Source organism: Echinops telfairi, unplaced genomic scaffold, assembly GCF_000313985.2.
Source record: "Echinops telfairi isolate 266 unplaced genomic scaffold, ASM31398v2 ScPeMD7_5868;HRSCAF=6743_1, whole genome shotgun sequence".
Lineage (NCBI taxonomy): Eukaryota > Metazoa > Chordata > Mammalia > Afrosoricida > Tenrecidae > Echinops > Echinops telfairi.
The window spans coordinates 5,696,492-5,715,005 of record NW_022109768.1 but is presented as its reverse complement, the minus strand read 5'-3'; the positions used below and the strand labels follow the sequence as shown (position 1 = coordinate 5,715,005).

Below are 18,514 nucleotides of genomic sequence, written 5' to 3'. Positions count from 1 at the left end.
GGGCTAAGTTACAGAAGCAGACTACCGCGCCACAGAGCAGCTGGTAGGTTTGAACTGAAGACCCTTTGGTCAGTGAGTCAGTGTTTATCCCACTGCACCACCAGGGCTCCTAAAGTCTGCCTACTGGGTTTGCACCTTGGCTTCTCCATTGACTTCTAATTGACACAATGACAGAAACATCCTCACAGGGTGGTGATGAAATTAAACTAAGGTCAAAGCCCACCAGGCATTCTATGCCTTCCTTGCCATTGATTTCTGGATCTCCTCATGTTCCCTTGTCCCTGGGTTTGTTAGCTTCCCCCTCCCTGCCCCCCTCCCCACCCCTTCTCTACCATGTCCCACCGGAACTGTTGGCTCCATTGATTTCTCCTTGGGATTGTTTGTCCTGCCGATCTTACATGGACAGACATGGAAAAAAAAAGAAACAAAACAAAAAATAGCCTATGAATAGTTTCAGGTCTGTCTGTAGGGCAATGAACCTGAGAGGAAGTACAGAGAGCCGAATGAAGGTCGAACATGATAGTGGGGCAGGAGGAAAGTAAAAGGAAATAGAGGAAAGAACCAGGAGGCAAAAGTTATAGAAGTATAAACATAGGCATGTACATGTCAATATATTAATATATAACGATAGGGACATGGCTGATGTACAGATTATTTATAGGTTTAGTATTAAGGCAGCAGACGGACATTGGTCCTCTATTCAAGTCCTCCCTCCAACACAAGAACACCTGTTCTAATAATCTGGCATTCTGCGATGACACGATCGCTGAAGACAACATGGGTGCATAAGCTAATGTGCTGAAGAAAACGGATGTTGTCCAGCTATTAGAAGATACAGCGTCTGGGGTCTTAAAGGATTGAGGTTAAACAAGCGGCCATCTAGCAGGGAAGCAACAATGCCCACATGGAAGAAGCACACAAACCCATGTGATCATGAGGTGTCCATGGGATCAGGTATCAGCATCAGAAGACCCCACACAAACAACCATCTCTATGTGACCAAGGGGGTTCGGAGTGGAGATCCAAAGCCCATCTGTAGACAGTTGGACATCCCCTCACAGAAGGGTCACAAGGAAGGAAAGAGTCAGCCAGGGTGCAGTATAGCATCGACACGAAACACAACATTGCTGTAGCCTAGCTCTTTAATGCTTCCTCTCCCCCCACTATCATGACCCCAGTTCTATCTTACAAATCTGGCTAGACCAGAGCATGTACACCGGTACAGACAAAAGCTCTCGACACACAGAATCTAGGACAGGTAACCCCTCAGGAACAAAGGGATTAGTTATACTATGAGGGTAGAGGGAAGGTGGGGGGAGAAGAGGGAGAAAGGGGGAGCCGATTGCAATGATTGATGTATAATCGCCCTTCCCCGGGGGGGGGGGGGTGACGAGCAACACAAATGTGGGTGAAGGGAGACAGTGGACAGTGTAAGATATGAAAATAAAAATAACTTATAAATGATCAAGGGTTCACGAGGGTGGAAGGTGAGGGGAAGGAGGGATAAAAAGAGGAGCCGGTACCAAGTGTTCAAATAGAAAGAAAATGTTTTGGAAATGATGATGGTAACATGTATAAATGTGCTTAATATAACTGATGTATGGATTGTTATAAGAGCTGTAGGAGCCACCAATAAAATGATTTTTTTTTAAAGAAGTTAAACTAAGGTAACACAGATAAGGCACTGTAGGGCCGATCACAGAGTAGGTACTCAACACACAAGCCGATGGACCATCCAGTTACTGCCCAGGCTGAAGGGGCGCCCGAAGCTGAGATTTCACACCCAGCGAGCAGAAGTCAAGGTGTAGGAGCAGCAGGTGGGGAGCAGAACAGCCCTCTTGTGTATCTGGGAGGAGCCCCCCAATCTGGATCCAGTCAGAAACCCTCCTGCTACTACGTGGAGATCTGGGTGTGGAGAGCAGGCCCCCAGCGTGCTCAGAAATCAGGGCCCCAGCCCTGACCTAAGGAGCCCTGGCGACTCAGCCGTTAAGCAGGCAGCTGCTACTCCAGTGACTGGCTGTGCCAAGCCTCCCGGTTGGCTCCACAGGAGAAAGCTCTGGTGATGTGGTGCTGTAAAGGCTGTCGCCTAGAAAACCCCAGGGGCAGTTCCCTTTGTCCCACGGGGTCACTGTAAGCCCAAAATCAGCCTGGTGGCCCCTAACAACAACAGGGGCCCTGGAACTGGCTTGGATGTGGGGCATGAGCACTGGCCCTGTCCAAGCTGGGTGGCTGTCTGGGGCGACACATGAACACGGTGAAGTCCCAGGGGCCCTGCCACAGGTCAATGTTAAGTCCACCTCACAGTCTATGGCACAGTCCTCCCACTGAAAAGCCACGCAGCAGAGCGAGCGAGCGAGCGGAATAGATCAAAGCAAATCTTTATGTGGACACGCGATGGCACAAGTAACCAGAGAGAGAACTGAGCTTCTCCACACAGGGTGAAGGCTCCTCATTAGCAATCAGAGATGTGGAGGGCACGGCACCCATGTCTTCAAGGTACCCAGGGAAACAGACATCCCTGGGCATTTTCCACGCGCCCACGTGGGAAGGAGTATCGGTGGCACGCGAACTATGGGAGTTCACCACCCACACTCTGCACACAAGGAATATTAAAATGAAAAACTCCTCAAACTCACTGCCACCGAGTTGATGTCGGCTCACAGCAACCTTAGAGGACAGGGTAGAACTGCCCTGTGCTTCCCCGGGCAGTGGGTTGGTGAAAGCGTGGGGATCGGAGGGCAGCATCCTCAACCTTCAAGGAACTATCATGGAGTTCCTCTACACTCGGAACAAGATTCATTTCCCTCAGGGGACAGCGGGTGGGTGGTCTGGGCGTATCTGGGGGCATCTGCAGCTTTCTCACGATTCTCTCTCGGTGACATTTTCTTCCCTATATTCTTTTAAGTGTAATGTTTAGTTGCCTGTAGTTTAAAATAACACAATGACAAATAACAGCTCCCATCCTGCCCCGCCTCTGCTAAGTCCTATGCTAGCACCAAGCACTTGCTGTCTCACTTGACATCCAGCTTTTAAGATTGATTGATTGGGAATAAATCCGTCTATCATGCCACAGTTCAATCACACCCAGCAGAACTGTCACCAGTTTCTGACATCGCCTCCCCTTCACCCGCCATCACCACTGTAGCCCTCCCCCAAGACCCGTATGCTACTTGCTGCCTCTACAGGTTCATCGATCCTGGGTTTCACACAACGAAAAACAAAAAAACATGTAACAAAACTTCAAGAGGGTGACACCCCCCCCCCCCAATGACCCCTCACTTTTAAGTAATAGGTGATGCCAAGGGACCTCTGGGATATCTGTCGCCTGCCTGCAGGACAAGACATCTTGGCCATTTTCCATTTAAGTAAAAACAGAAACGCATTGTTGCTGAGTTGGTTTCAACTCAAAGTGGCCCTGTGACCCCGAGGGCAGGGCAGGGCTGGCTAGCCTGTGGGTTTCCAAGGCTGACTCTTCCGGGGTAGAAAGCCTCATCTTTCTCTGTTCATGCAAAAGTCATTCCTAAATCTGGAAAAAAGGACAAACTTCATGAACAATCACCGCAGCATCCCTTACTAGGCCACTGTCCTGTCCTGTGACTCGAGGACATGGAGCCACAAGACCTGGCCCATCCCATTCCCAGGAGATAACTTCCATCAGTTACATGGAAAGAGAATAAAAACAGACAGTGTGGAATACTTCTATGTCTTATTCTATGTCATCAGAATGGGCCCTTGCTTTCTACTCTGTTATATTTCTAGTCAAGAATAAAAACATGCCCCCTAAGGGCCCCAAATGATAAGGAGGGTAACACGGAAGCCTACCATCTCAGGGAGAAAAAAGCAGGTAGGGCACTTCGCCCCCAGGCAGGCAGAGCCCCCAGCTGCACAGGTGGCAGTGGGGACACCCACAATGTGGGTGGGACTACGCCTCCTCAGCTCAGGGGAGAGTGGGGCTGCGGAGGGGGCATCTTCACTGCTTGAACTTTGGGAACAGAGAGAAAAACCGTCATCAGCAGAAGGGCATCGGGAGTGGGTTCCATGTGGGGCTGCTAGTCGCAGGCTCGGCAGTTCGAAACCACAAGCTGCTCCCTGGGGAAGATGAGGGTGTCCAGTCCTGTGGGGGGAAGGTCAGATGCTTACAGGCATCCTCCCTGAGGGCAATCAGTTGCCAGACTGCAGTGGCCCTGCTCCCTGTTAAGGACAATGGACAGGCCTGCCATCATTGATTTGGTTCCTGTAGGTGGAGTTCACACCCTACTGATAACGGTTCCTATGGAGATCCAGAGAACAGGTCAAAGTTAAGCTGCCATCCTGAATCTAGGATCCGCCCATCTTGTCACATGTATTACCCCAATCCCCCCTCTTCTTATTGTGTGTATGTCCCTAGACCACACCCTCTCATTGCTGCATAACCTATTATAGTGCAACCCCTTCTTGTGACGTATGTCTTTACCTGTAATTAGTGGGCTTGCATGCCCCCCAAAGGTATATGGGTTAGCAATAGAGGCCTCTCTCGCTGGCCTCTCAGCTCCCTCTCCTCCTGTTTCCCTTTCCCCTTGTCCGCCTTCCCTAGACCCTCTCTCCACGTGGACCACCAAGCGGGGCTGAGGTGAGCAATGCTACCATGAAATGTGTTTGACTCCATTATTTGACTCTTTTAGCTCTCGATGACTTTAATATATATACATCGCAACCATACAATTGTGCTAATAAAACCCACGATTCGTGGTGTGGGGGCTGCCCCCCACTTCATACCGCACAGTACCATAAAGAAGTGGAGGGTGTCCACTCCCGAACAGCGTTAGTCTCGGAAACCCACGGGGGCGGGTCTACCCTGTCCTGCACAGTCACTGGGAGTGGGGCTCGACTTGATCAGTGAGTTTGGTAACATCATCTCACATATAATAGAAACTTTGATGAAAAACTTTTCCGTATTTATCTGTCTCTTGAGAATTCCAAATCTTTCCCTTGTCATCTTAAAGCATTTTTAAAGACAAAATAAACAAACCAATAATTAACTAATTTAGGGCCTGAGAAAGAGAATGAGGCTTCTCCTAATCTCTGGCCAGAATGTTCCTAAAACAAAAACTTATCTTCCTTTTTCTTGTGCTCTCAGTTTAAAACTGACTTTCAATTCTGATAGATAAGGACTTGGTTCACTTCCATCACAGCAGCAGGTGCTTTTATTCGTGTTGCTTGCTAAGCGTTGACAGCTAAGCCGTTACATACGCTGGGTTTCCGGTTATGTCTTAAGCATTCTACGTTCATTTGCCATTTTGCTGAAGACCGCCCAGTCACTGAGGCCCTTGGGACTCAGAGAGAGACCCTATCAGACAGACTAAAGCTGTTCCCTGGGTTTCCAAGGCTGTGAATCTTTATGAGAGCAGACAGCCTCATCCTTCTTCCGAGGAGCAGCGGGTGGATTTAAACCACTGATCTTGAGGTTAGCAGTCCAATGCTTACTGGACAGAGCTACCAGGGCTCCTTTGTCTGCAGAGAGATAGAAAAAGATAACTCCATAACTCCACCTCAGACAACTTCATGTGCAACAGAACAAAACTTTGCCAGGTCCTGGGTCACCCTCACGATCTGACTCTGGTGTTGTGGCTACTGAAGCCAACCAATCTCTCAGAAGTGGTCCTCGCCCTCGCTGGCCTGCTCCTTGGTAAATACCCCGTCCTCTCCAGCGATCGATCCTCCTGAGGACATGTTCAGAGCAAATATGCAGGGGTGGGGTGGGGGGGAATGTTCTGTTGTGATCTGTGGGTCTTCATCAGCTGCTTTTCAGAAGCAGACTGCCACACCACTTCCTTCTGCCCGTCTCAGTCTGGAAGCTCGGCCACCCTGCTGGTATGTGAAGTATTGTTGGCGGCACTTCCCATTCCGGGACCACCACAGTACAACTAACTGACAGAAGGCTGTGTAAAATCCCTTTTCGGGTATCCGATACTCCCACCTCTTCATTTTCCAGAAACCTCACCTCTCTTCATGTGCCCTGGTGGCACAGTGGATTAAGCATTGGGTGAGCAGCTCAGCGGAGGGGGTGACCGTCTGCTCCCATAAAGATCTGCAGCCTCAGAAAACCTATGGATCAGCTCTGCTCCATAAACAATACCCTGCAGGGTCAACAGCAATGGTTTCTTCTTTCTTCTAGAACCATCCACCCTCTCCTTTCACCTGCCCCTCGGGCCCTGGGGCAGAGCAGGCTCCTGGCACATCCCCACTGCCATTTGGTGGGAGACCCGGTGACGATGGCCGGCCATGTGGAGAGCCCGTCTGTCGGAGACTGTCCTTGCCCGATCTCCCCCGACTGATGGTGCTGGCGACACGATGTAGGTTAGAAGGGCTTTCACCCAGGAATGTGAACGGCACTGCTCTGTCCTCGTCCAGCTTTCAGTCCTCTGGAGGAGAAGCCTGATGATGCCTTTCTGAGTCCCAATCCTTCTGAAGCAACGCTCGCACACTATCCCCCGTCCCCCCACCTGCTTCAGCTCTTGAACTTTATGCCTGGTATTCGCATCATAAATGTCAGGAGGACGCCAGTGCCTGGATGCGAGGCTATGTTTCCTCCTGTGCTGGATATGTGGCGGGTCCTTTTGACTGGGAGACTCATGTCCTTCAGTTCTGGGAAATCATTCTGTGTTGTTTGATAGGAGTACGTCAAGACTACTAGTCAAGAGGCTGACGGGTCACACGGACCCAGTGGTACCTCTGAAGAAAGACCTGGCGATCTGCGTCCAAAAGATCACACCTTGGACACCCTGGGGCGTGCAGTTCTACCCAGACACACTAGACACTGCCGCCGAGCCACATGGCTGGGTGGCAAGTGGTTTGGTTTCTGGTTTAGGGTGGGCTTGGCAGTTCCCGCTTGGCTATCTTCTCTCTTTCGTTCTGCAAGTCAAGATTCAAATCCTGATCAAATCTCTAATTTTCTAATATTTTTTCCCATCCTACTGTTCACCTCAAGGAGCCCTGGCGATGCTGTGGGTTAGGCACTGGGCAGCCCTTTGCGAGGTCGGGGGTCTAAACCCACCTGCCACTCCTCAGGAGAAAAGAGAGGCTTCTGTTCCTGTAGGGTGCTCTGGAGGCAGAGTAAGTTCCCCATTGAGCTGCTACCCACAGGTCAGTGGTTCAAACCTACCATCCACCCTGCACAGGAGAAAAATGAGGCTGTCTACTCTTGTAAAGATGTAAAGTCTCAGAAACCCAAAGGGCAGTTCTACTTTATTTAAGGGTCACTGTGAGTTGGAATCAACTCAATAGCAGTTTAGTTTTTTGGTCTGTTCCTATTAGTATGCACGTAGCTTCAGAAACCCCAATAGAGGGTTGACATGAGTCAGAATCAACTCAATAACAGAGGGTTTGAATTTTGCTGTTTTTGTTTGTTTAGTTGTATTATTCACCTTATTACATATTTGCTTTACTTTCTAGATTTTCTTGACTTTATCTTCTAACCTTTCTGGGTTTTTCTTTTATTTTCCCCCCATCATAATCTTAATTATGGGCCTATTTTGTCCATCTGTAAAAAGTAGTTTCCTGTTCTTGTTTCAATGATGGGTCTACCTTCTCTTATGCCTCTGAGGGTTTTGCCAAAGGGCTTTCATGGTGGAAGCGCTCTCACTCCTGCCCTGCTGCCTCTGACCGCCTTTTTATTTCAGGATCAGTCCATCTCCTGGAGAACTTCCCCAAATGCCTGGCGGCTCTGGGGTGGCTCTGGGGTGTGGGTTTCTGTTTAACAGTGAGGCAGTAAAACTTTGATGCGAGGTTCTATGTAAACATCTAGGGTCCATGGTCTCTTTTATTGCTCTCCGAACTGTCCTACAGTGGCTGCAGCAATGGGCTCAAACCTACAAACGGGGAGGCCAGCGCAGGACCAGGTGAGGTGAGGGGGGCTCTGAGTCAGACAGCCGTGACTCAGCAGCACCCAACAACAAGGTCTTCTTACAGGCTCTGAGCTAAGGGAGCACCTGGCGGTTGTTGTTGGCAAGGTCATTCCATTCATGAAACCAAGGTTAAGGGGCCCCGTCTGGGCAACACAGCTGTACTCCATAAAGCAGGCATGCCTTTGTCCAGAAGAACGTGCCTGGAGACTCCAGGCTATACTGACCGTGTGCGTAATCAAGGCCCTCCAGGCGAATGGCACCATTTACCTTCACCACCAGATCACGGGTCTTTTCCCACAGAGCCTCCAGTGTGCTCCACCCATCAGCCTTTTGTTCACACCCAAACGCTAAACCTCAAACAAAGCCGAAAGAGGGCTTATCATCCACAGACACCGGTTTAAGTGTCCTAACGGCAGTAAGCTCTCACAAACAGCCACTGAATCAATTATCCTCACCCCAAAAAGAAGAAACTGAGGTACAGAGTTAAATCATCCACATGCAGTCATCTCACTGAGAGGTCTGCCTCTGCAGTTCCCTGTGCCCCTAAACCAATCCCAAACTAAAATGCTTCATAAACGTTGTTGGTGACGTCACAAGGTTCCACTGTAAAAATTCGTCATTCTTTACTCGACCATTACCCATCACTGGGGAACTCTGGTTGCTTTCCACTTACATTATTCCAAGCAGCCTTCCAATGAACGCTGGTGACATGGGCTGCTAACTGCAAGGTCAACAGTTCAAAACCACCAGGTGCTCCTTGGGAGAAACAGGAGGCTTTCTACGTCCTAAAGAGTTACGATCTCAGAACCCCACAGGGGCAGCTCTAGCCTGACCTATAGGGTCACTGTGAGTGGGAATGGACTGGGTGGCAGGCAGCTGGGGCGTTTTGGACAGCTCTGCATTTGTGCCCCACATTTCTGATTCCTCTCCTAGGACAGGCTTTAGAAGAATGGGTGAGCCGGTAATAACTGCTAGAGGAGTATTTCTCTAACAACTGTCAAATGGAAAACCTCTGACAACTTTTCCTTGTGAATTTTTCCTGTATTTTCCCCTGGGTTTAATTGCACATTGAACTTGTATATGCTTGTAAGTTTTGCATGGACATACGTATGAAGAGTTCTAATTAAAACACACACCTAGAAAGCTATCTCACTTCCCACACCATCAATTAAATAAACCATTCTATTCCTACTGATTTTTGTGGCTTCCTTGATACACATGCACGCGTGTGTCAAGACACACACAAACACACCTCTCTCCCTAACATCTGAACAAACTATGTTTCTCCCTCACTTATCTCTTGATTTATTCTTTTGTCAGGAGGGTATAAAACTTTGGAGAGAAAAGTTAATAGGCTCCATATTAGAACTGCTGGATTTGAGAAGCCACTGAATCATTCGGATGAAAATGTCCAGTGGGGAGTTAGAAATACAGATTTGCTGCCTAGAAGAGAGATGGTAGCTTTATCTGAGGGTCAACGAGATGGCCCGGGAGGACAAGGGGAACCAGCAGAAACGAGGGCAAAGGAAGGAACCAGGAGCGAGACAACAGTTAGTGGCTGGCAGAGGCAAATGGCCACGAGAGGAGCCACAGCTGAGTTGGAGGAAGGAGAACAAGCAGGAGAAAGGAGAAAAGTGAAGGCCTTCGGCAGAGAAAGCACCACGATGAATCATACCTACTTCTTGGTCTAAATACATTAATAACAACACACTGCTCTACTCTAAAGCCTGTCAACAGAAACAGGCGCTCACATCACTGGCCTGGTTACAGCTGCAGAGGGAGGATCTCAGAGCACTGTCCTACTATCTCCGGTGGGCTTGGGGTGGAGAGCCATCGCGTGGTCCACAAGGTTTTGACATGCTCTGTGAGTGACTCACAGCCACCCGACAAGACAGGGTAGAACCGCCCCTGTGGTTTCCCAAACTGTACTTCTTTACAGGAGTAGAAAGCCTGTCTTTCTCCTGCAGAATAGCTGCTCGTTTTGAACTGCTGACCTCGCAGTCCGCCGCTCACCGCGTAACCACGACACCACCAGGGCTCCTGTGCAACAACACTGGCTCAGACATAGTGATGGTGTGGATGGCCCCGACTGGGTGTGTGTGGCTCTGTTGTCCACAGGGCAGCTCTGAGCTGGGCCCAACTCAACGGTACCTAACCTACGCAGCACAACAAAAAAATGAGAGATGAGCTGTGTGCAAGCTCACGCCAACACAGGCCCTTTCAGACAGCTACGTTTCCGTCAGACAGGCAGGTCGGTCCTGTCTGGAGAATGGCCCATAAGCCTGCAGGCTCTGAACAGGAAAGACAAATACAAGCTCAAGCAAAAGCTGCATCCCTCGTCTTGTCTGCCATTTACTTACTGTAAGCCGTGCTCTCAAAGCCCAAACATCGCAATGCCTTCACTGTTTCCCTGATAAGCCCATCACCGGGCCAGCCCTCCATCTTCAGCGGCAGAAAGCTCTCAAAGCCTGCTGACATTTCAGTTCCTTTAAGCTGTCTGTAATAATTGGCCATTTAGGAGAACAGTCTGAAAAGCCAATTTACAAAAGACACGCCCATCTTCCGGTGGGTCTGTTTCTAAATGTAACTACAATAAGGACCACTACCACACTTCCAGCTGGAAGAACCTACAGAGAACTCAAGTGTACGCCTTGTCTCATGACAACGGACAACTACCAAGCGAGGAAAATAAATCCATCACTCTGGAGGGAAAGGGAAAGGTGGTGATAAAGTGCCTTTCATCCCCAGGCTGAGTATTACTTCCTTTCTACTGGATCTCGGACTCGATCCCGGAAAAACACTCAATAAGCAACCCTTGCAAGGCATAACTGAAAAAGTGCCCCTCCTTTTTTGTCAAAAAATAATCTAAGTTAGTCAAAAAACAGAGAGAGAGAGACTGACACCTGCTCCCCAAGAAAGAGGAGACAACAAATCCGAGGTGGTTGCTGTCCGGGACTGAATTCTACTAAACACACAAGATAGAAACCCTAACCTCTGTGCCGGTGGAGTCTCATTTGAAATGCTATGTTCTCAAAAACTCACTGCCTCCTAGTGACCCCCTAGGACAGAGGAGAACGGCCCTGTGCGTTTTGAGAGTGCCATGTCTTACAGGAGCAGAAAGCCTCTTCTTTCTCTTTCGGAGCAGCTGGTGGTGTCGAACTGCTGACCCTTTAGTTAGCAGCCCAACTACAACAGGACATACGGCGTGTTATAAGCTAATCACTTTTGAGTTAGGCAGTCCCCAGACCGGTGCCTACGTCTGTCCCTAAGTTGGGTTTGTAGGTCCCCTGAACAGTTAGAACAGTTTATAACCAATATCCATTGGTCAAATCTGGCTTAGTACATAGTGGATAGTGTACTTATCTCTGCATAAAATACATGAACGCTTCCAGATATACAACAGATATACACATCTTTAACATAGCAACACAGTAATACAATATTTTGGTGTATGTTGCCAAGTACCCAGCATTTGTTATTTTGAACTATCATATGACTTTTTTTAATATAACAGGCTTTGAGGGATAGATTTGGTTAATAACTAGGGATTGTATGGAAGTCAGACGGTTTTCATCGTCCAGGGACTGCCTGGATAGAAGCACAGATTAAAAAATAAAAAACCAAAAACAACTCACTGCCATTGAGTCGATGCAGACACGCAATGACACTACAGGGCAGGGTAGAACTGCCCCTGTAAGCTTCTGAGAGGTAAGTCTTCATGGGAGTAGAAAGCCCCATCTTTCTCCTGAGGAGCTGCTGGTGGTGGTTTTGAACTGCCGACCTTACAGTTAGCAGCCCAACCCATAACCACTACGCCACCAGGACTCCTAAAGAGCAGATTAGGCACAGAAAAAAAGCAAAGCTAAAGGATGGCCAACTCTATGCAAGGATGAAGTTCCAGCCTGGAACTCTTTGTAGCCACAAGTCTGAGAATTCCAAGGGTGGCCAGCTAGACAAGTTGAGACAATGATTTCCCCCAAGAGGCAGTGGAGTCTCTCCCCGGTCGCTGGTGCCCTGAATCAAGACTTCTCGTCTCCCGAGAAAATAAATGTTTGCCACTGAAGGCCCAGCCTGTGGTATTTCGTTACAGAAGCACTAAGAAGAGAAAACAGCGACCCTACAGGCAGTGTGTGGGTGTTGGAGTCCTCCAACAGAGCTGCTGCCCCAATACAACTAGAGACCCAGGGACAAGACACGCTGGGGACATTGCCCATAACCTGCCCCTGGACAATGACTGTAGGAAAAGTGCCCCTCTGCCCCCAGGCTCGCCAGTGTTCAGTTTAACCAGCTGCAACTCCCTTGCATTGGAGAACATGGAATCCATCCATGACAAACCACACCTTCCTGTATCCTGACCACCATCACCTATGCAGTCCCTTCAAGAATGGTCCAGGAAAGCCCACGCCCACTAGATACTACAGGGTCTGGGCCTTACTCATGCTTTTAGGATCTGTGAAGTACAGACAAAGGACACAGCATCTGTTGCAGAAGATGTTAGGGTCAATAACAATTATGGTTATTGAAAACAGCCAAGTGCTCAATGGAGATAAAAGTCAACCACAATATGCACTGAGTTAAGATCATTACTCAGCTTCATTAAACCCCAGATAATCACTGGGCCTAGTGTACCCACTGGCAAGGTTTTTAGCATAGATTTTCAAATAGTTGGCTGAAATAGGAAGAAAAGCACAGAATGAACAACTGAATATTTGGATTAACAAACAGCTAGTCTATCCCCATTACTTATGATTTTGTATTTGCAAATCCACCTCCTTGCCAAAATCAATACTCATGATGCGTTCCCGGTGATTCGTGGGCATGTAGGGCGCAGGGGGCAGTATGAGTCACACCCGCGGAGCTGAGCTAGAGCAAAGCAGTGAACGCTCTGCCTTCTTGTTCGCAACGTCCACCTCACAGCTGATTTAGTGCCACCAGGTTTTGCACATTTTTGTGGGTCTTGGTGCTTCCTTCATTGGACCCCCAAGTGTAACACAGAAGTGCTGCTAACTGCTTCTACCTACAAAAAGGCAGCGAGAAGACTTTGGGAGAAAACCTGAGCATCAGATAAGCTTTGTTCAAGTGTGCGTTACAAAGCCATTGGGTACGAGTTTAAAGTGAATCAACCATATATTTGAAACAAGGTAGCTTTAAGCAGAAACACACATGAAACAAATCAAGATGCTGACAGGTGAATGAAATGCTGTGACTGGAAGTCCCAAACGACTGTACTGCCTACAAAAGCAATGGCTGGGTGTTCACGAATTCAGTGTGCGTGACGACTTTACGGAGCAGGGATTCTTCAACTTTTCCCCCTTGTGACCCCTTTTTGCCTGAAAACCTTTTACACAACCCTAGATAACTGAGCATATAAAACAGGCATACATATCAAATAATCACTGATAATAAATCATAACAAAATTTAATTTAAAACAATTCTTTTGTGTAAATATAATGCTACCATTTATTAAAGATGAAAGCAACCTTCATACTAATGAGATGGTCTTGTTTATTTTAACAGGAAGAATTAAATCTTGGCGGAATGTTGGCTACCGAAGGATGAAGAGAATCTTAAGCGCTTTGCAAAGTTGATCGATACTTTTATTTCAGAATTGTCAATGCTGAGAACACTGCTTTGCATAGCTATAAAGTACAACACAGCAGAAGTATGTTTAGGGCCATTCCAAAAATTATTTTTGGAAAGTTGGCTTTGAATGAATTTTTGATTGTTGGGCGTTCAGAACCTTTTACTGTTGCCAAAATTTTCACGACTCTACAGTTTAAGAAGTTTTGTTACGGGGCACAACTACCACATATTAAAAAAGAATAAAGGGATGCATCTACTTTATCCAAAATTCTACAAACAAGTTTATCTTAAAGAGTCTGGATATGGCACAAGGAAGTCATTATCCATTTTCAAGAACACACGGGTATTTTTTTAATAAAAAAAAAAGATTAAATAAGACTTACCGGCAAAGTTCCAGGCAGAGATGCATCAAAAAAAGAAACCAAGGAATTTGGGGGTGCTGCAAAGTGAACTTGAGATCCAGAGAAGAGTTTAGAGTTGGAGGAAATCTGCGCATGAATTTCCAAACCAACCACAGCTTCCCATTCACGTGCACTAAAGAGAAAGACACAAAATTAACAAGTAGTTATGCATGCGTTTCTGAGGCTGAAGCCCACTCATTTCCTACTTCTGTTTTTAACTTCATGAAAGTTTATACCCTTCCATTAAAAAATGTGTCCTATTTTATTGGTGATGAAATAAAAAACGAACACTTCCAACAAGACTGGCAAAATAAAATTCATTTCCTACTTGGAAGTAGGAAATTTCACTGTGCAAATAAAAAAAGTGATAGAGAAGGGAACGATTTGGCATCTTTAACAATTTAGGAATGGGTATCAATTGACGAGTGCTTGGCTGACTGCAGTGTAAAGCCACATTTGCTAAATTACCTGTCTCCTATCAATTCATCATTTGGTAAATGAAAACGGATCTTGTGAACATTATTTAAAATCACCATAAACATCCAGATTTTATTATTAGAGGGATAACAGTAAATAAATCATTCCAAATCTCTTTATTAAAAAAGGAAATTGACTCTCAGGTTGTTGATCTATTTGATAACATTATCCTGAATATACAGTCACCAGAATGACACAGGTAAAACAGATCACCACAAAAATTGTATTCCTCCTGGCAATTTTGTGCCTAGAAAAACATTAACCCGTTGGAATTTTAAGGGTCCCCAAATAATTTTAAATTCCTAAAATCTGCTTGTTTGTTCCGCTTTAGCTGCTGTCCAATCTTGGGAGCTGTTCAGTGTTACAAGACACATTCTAATCAGGCCACTCCTATTCCGGGGGTCTGCATCACTCCTTCCCGCCCCAGTTCTCTCCAGGTGTGCTTAGTCTCTCTGAAAGTAAGGCATGCTGGGCAATCCCCACGTGGTCTTTTCACACTCTTCACCTGTCTGTTCTTACTACTCTTTCTCCCAAGCAATGCTCTGTATTAGCCATACTTTTTGTTCACTGGTATGAAGTTTTGTTTTAATAATTTCAACATGAGGCTCTACATGTATATCTTTTTAGAATCTTCTAAAAGAAGATTCACTCCTTTTGAAGGTACAAAAACATGGCTTTTAACTGAGGGGAAATAAACTAAGAGTTCATTAGAAATTCTACATTGACTGAAGAATTATTCAAAGTAGTTTCACAGTTTGCATGAGAAAAAAATGTTTTTTTCATCCTGAGAGAGTGTCTAATTTATGAAAAGAATCAAAACTGAATGCTTCCGGATATTTCTCTAATTATCTCAAAGGATAAACAAAATATTAGAAATGAGTTTTATGTTTCTGTATTTCGAAGGAAAACATTTGTCTTACATAATAAAGCATAAGCATCTCTTGCGCGGATACCTAACAAAGTAAGCACAATTTTCTCCGTAACTAAGGGGGAAAAAAATCTTCCCTTTGCTGCAGCCTCCTACTTCTAGACACACAGACCCAAACAAACAACACACTGCCATGGAGGTGAAGCCGACTTGCAGCGAACCTACAGGGCTGGCTAAAACTGCTCCAGTGAGTTTCTGAGGCTCTAACTCTGTACCAGAGTAGAAAGCGTTGTTTCTCCCCAAGAGCGGCTGGTAGTTTCGAACTACTGACCTTGCAGGTAGCAGAACGAGAAACCACAATCACTAGGGCTCCCTTGTTCATTAAAAATCACCTCCATGCATCGCTAATGTATTCTGGCTAATGACTTGAAGCCAAAAGGGCCCTCGCTGGCAGTGGGTAAAGGACGCGGCTGCCAAGCGAAAGCGGAAAGGTCGGTACTGTAGTTCTAAACATGGGATAAAACGGCCTTGAAAACACCACGGGGCTGCTCTACTCTGTCCTACACGATCACTAGGAGCCTAAATCGAGAGTTTGTTTTCCGTGTTTCAAGTAAAAAACTTCTACATACAGGTTCCATGAGGATAGGGCTGGCTCATTCTAGCACTCGCTAAGGTCAGCTAAACAGGATGCCTCTGCTAGTGTCACCGTTTCTCATAATTAGGTGAGTCAATCTACTCTCGTCGGTGCAGCCTTGGCGCCAAGAACCACCTGTGACTTTACACTCCCAAGTTCCCCACGTGCATTTTCTAGCGGAAGCCGGCCTTTTGTGTGGAGGCAGGGATAAGAGGACTTCTTTTGTGTTTCCATTTAGGGTTCACGCCTCCAAATCATCGCAAAAACACCCCACCTCCCACTAAAGCTCGTAGGAAAAGACTCGACTGTAGTTGCCACCATCTCTCCATGCCCGCGGTCCCGCCTCTCAAACGGGCTGTAATGGGATAAAACAGCTTATACCCTTTCCTCGGCTCCTGGGCTGTGAGGGGTGGCGGCGGAGCCGTTGACATCTGTCCCCTTATCCCGCCGAACGTGAAGCCATTCGGAGCCCCTCGCCGGAGGCGAGAGCCGCGGTCAACGCCGGCTAAAGCCCAGCATCTTCCCGCACAGCCCAGGCGAAGCACGGGCGCCGCCATGGCGGAGCCAGAGTCTGGTCAGGTGACACGGGTTCCCTCCACCGCGAGGCTTCCTGGGAGATGTAGTTTTGGAAACGTGTGAAAAGCTCGAAAGGCTGGGACCGGAAGACTACTACTTCCATGGAGCTTTGCGGCTCAAAGGTCGCCGGAACCCGGCGGGGAGGGGCGCGGAGAAGTAGGAGCGGATTGGTCGGCTTCCGGGTCGGGAGGTATGACTCTTCCTCGTCGGGTATTGGGCACGTTAGTGGCCGTGAGCTTGTGCTGGAGATCGGAGTATAAACGCTTAGTGCTTGAAGTGCTGATCCGGAGCGGCTCGGCTGGGACTTTTAGCTCCTTTACTCGTGGAGTGTAAACGACCTGGGCCTCGCCGCGAAGTGTTCCTGGATCACCACGCCCGCACTTAGCTCCCTTCACACATCTTTGTGGCCCATAGGCTCATGGCATTTCGTTTCTATAGAAAAGAGACATATAAGAATGAAACGAACAAAATAAGATAATTTCATGTAGGAAATACTATATTTAACCAGAGATGCTTTGAGGAAAGGGGCTAAACCTACAGTTGCACGTTTACTCACTCTTTGGAGGTACCTAAATGTCTAAACAACTCACCTTGTGTGCAATGACGTCTGTAATAGCAAATACCTATCATCCCAGCGGACTTAGACTTTCCTGCATCCAAACTCATACCCCTTGCTGAAATGATACGAGTGCTATTCAACCCTTCTCTAGAATATCTATGCTTAATTCTCCAGGTAGTACTTTAGACTCCGAACTTTGCCTTCTGTCTCCATAAACTACGTTAGAGTGGAAACCTTGCTTGTCTCAATATACCTGTAATGGGCTTTAAAAAAATACTAGTTGAATGGCATAGGTCATTGTGAAGAATGCATTTTGCCAAGATGGAATAGAGGACCTCAGGAGTACAGTGGTGATTAATTGGGTAAGGGAGTGGAGACAAAGGGAAATAACCCAATTTGAGTAGATTTCAGGAGTTAGGTTGAAAGACTTGGTTGGCTTAGATTTTGAGGTGAGAGACAAGAGGTGTCAACTAACTTCTGGATTTCTGGCTTGCACAACTAGAGAACTGATGGCAATTCGCAGAGAAAAGGAAACTATAAAAAAGCCAGACTTCCAGAGTTGCCTTGGAGACAACGGAAATGCCACGTCAAGTTGGCATCATTGACTACAGAGCAGAACAAAAGCTGCATACTCTGCATACTTCACACCAATAGTCCTGTCATTCTTGATCAATAATTATTGATTAATCAACGATTTGTTCCCATTAATACTCTTGTCAGCTATACTATTTCGTCCCACGATATAATCGTGGAATCAGTTTTTAGTTATTGTATGTACAATTGTCATTGTTTATTTTTCTGTCTTTTCTCCTTTTAAAATCCATTAGGACTGTTCCAAATGTGTCCAGCAGAAGTTTTTTCACAGGCCCAAGAAGGAAAATGAGAGAAAGCAACAGAAAATGGAAAGGGAAATTTATCTTTTAACGGTGGCCCATCTTACAGATCACTCTTTAGACTCCATGAATGTTTTCTCCTCTGACTGTCTCTACTTGTGGCTTTTACTTGTGGCTACTTGACATCTCGTCTTCATGTAACTCAAGTTGTTCTGGCCCAACTGGGGATCAGGAGAGGAAGAGCCTCTGAGCTGAGCATCCTTCTGCCTTTGATAACACTATGAGAACGACAGAAATCCTGTTCCTCGGAAGTGAGTATGGGCACCCTCTACCCCCAGGAGAGGAAGGCCTTTGTTACCGTGTCCCTGATATGTAGCATGCTCAGGAGACATCGTTCCTTAATAGAGGGAGACTGGAGGTATTTTGAGGACCTTAGTAACAGAAAGCAGAACACCCAGGGAACCTTCTACTTTATGGGCAAAAGGCACCATCGTGGGACTTGTCTTTGTTTCTGAAGACTATGATGCTGAGACAGGATGCTATTTCAGAGGTCCCCGCCCCACCACTAGAGGGAGAGAACAGCCTATACATGTCAGCGCATGCGAGGCCTTTGACAATGGAAGTGTCTGGAGTCAATGCATCTTACATGTACCTGATCGTGGCCCTTTCACAGTCTCACAGGAGCACATGGTGGAAACG

At 47.0% G+C, this 18,514-nt stretch overlaps 1 protein-coding gene across 1 annotated transcript in view; it reads right to left on the bottom strand.

Annotated features, from left to right (window-relative positions):
• GATB (glutamyl-tRNA amidotransferase subunit B) overlaps positions 1-16,419 on the bottom strand; it is an 87,444-nt gene extending 71,025 nt beyond the window's left edge. Inside the window, exons 1-2 of the mRNA XM_004708763.2 lie at positions 16,229-16,419; positions 13,851-14,001 (exon numbers count right to left, since the gene is read on the bottom strand). Of these exons, the coding sequence (XP_004708820.1) occupies positions 13,851-14,001; positions 16,229-16,404 (327 nt within the window). The 5' untranslated portion in view covers positions 16,405-16,419. The remainder of the gene's footprint in view (positions 1-13,850; positions 14,002-16,228) is intronic.
• Between the last annotated feature and the right edge of the window lie 2,095 nt (positions 16,420-18,514).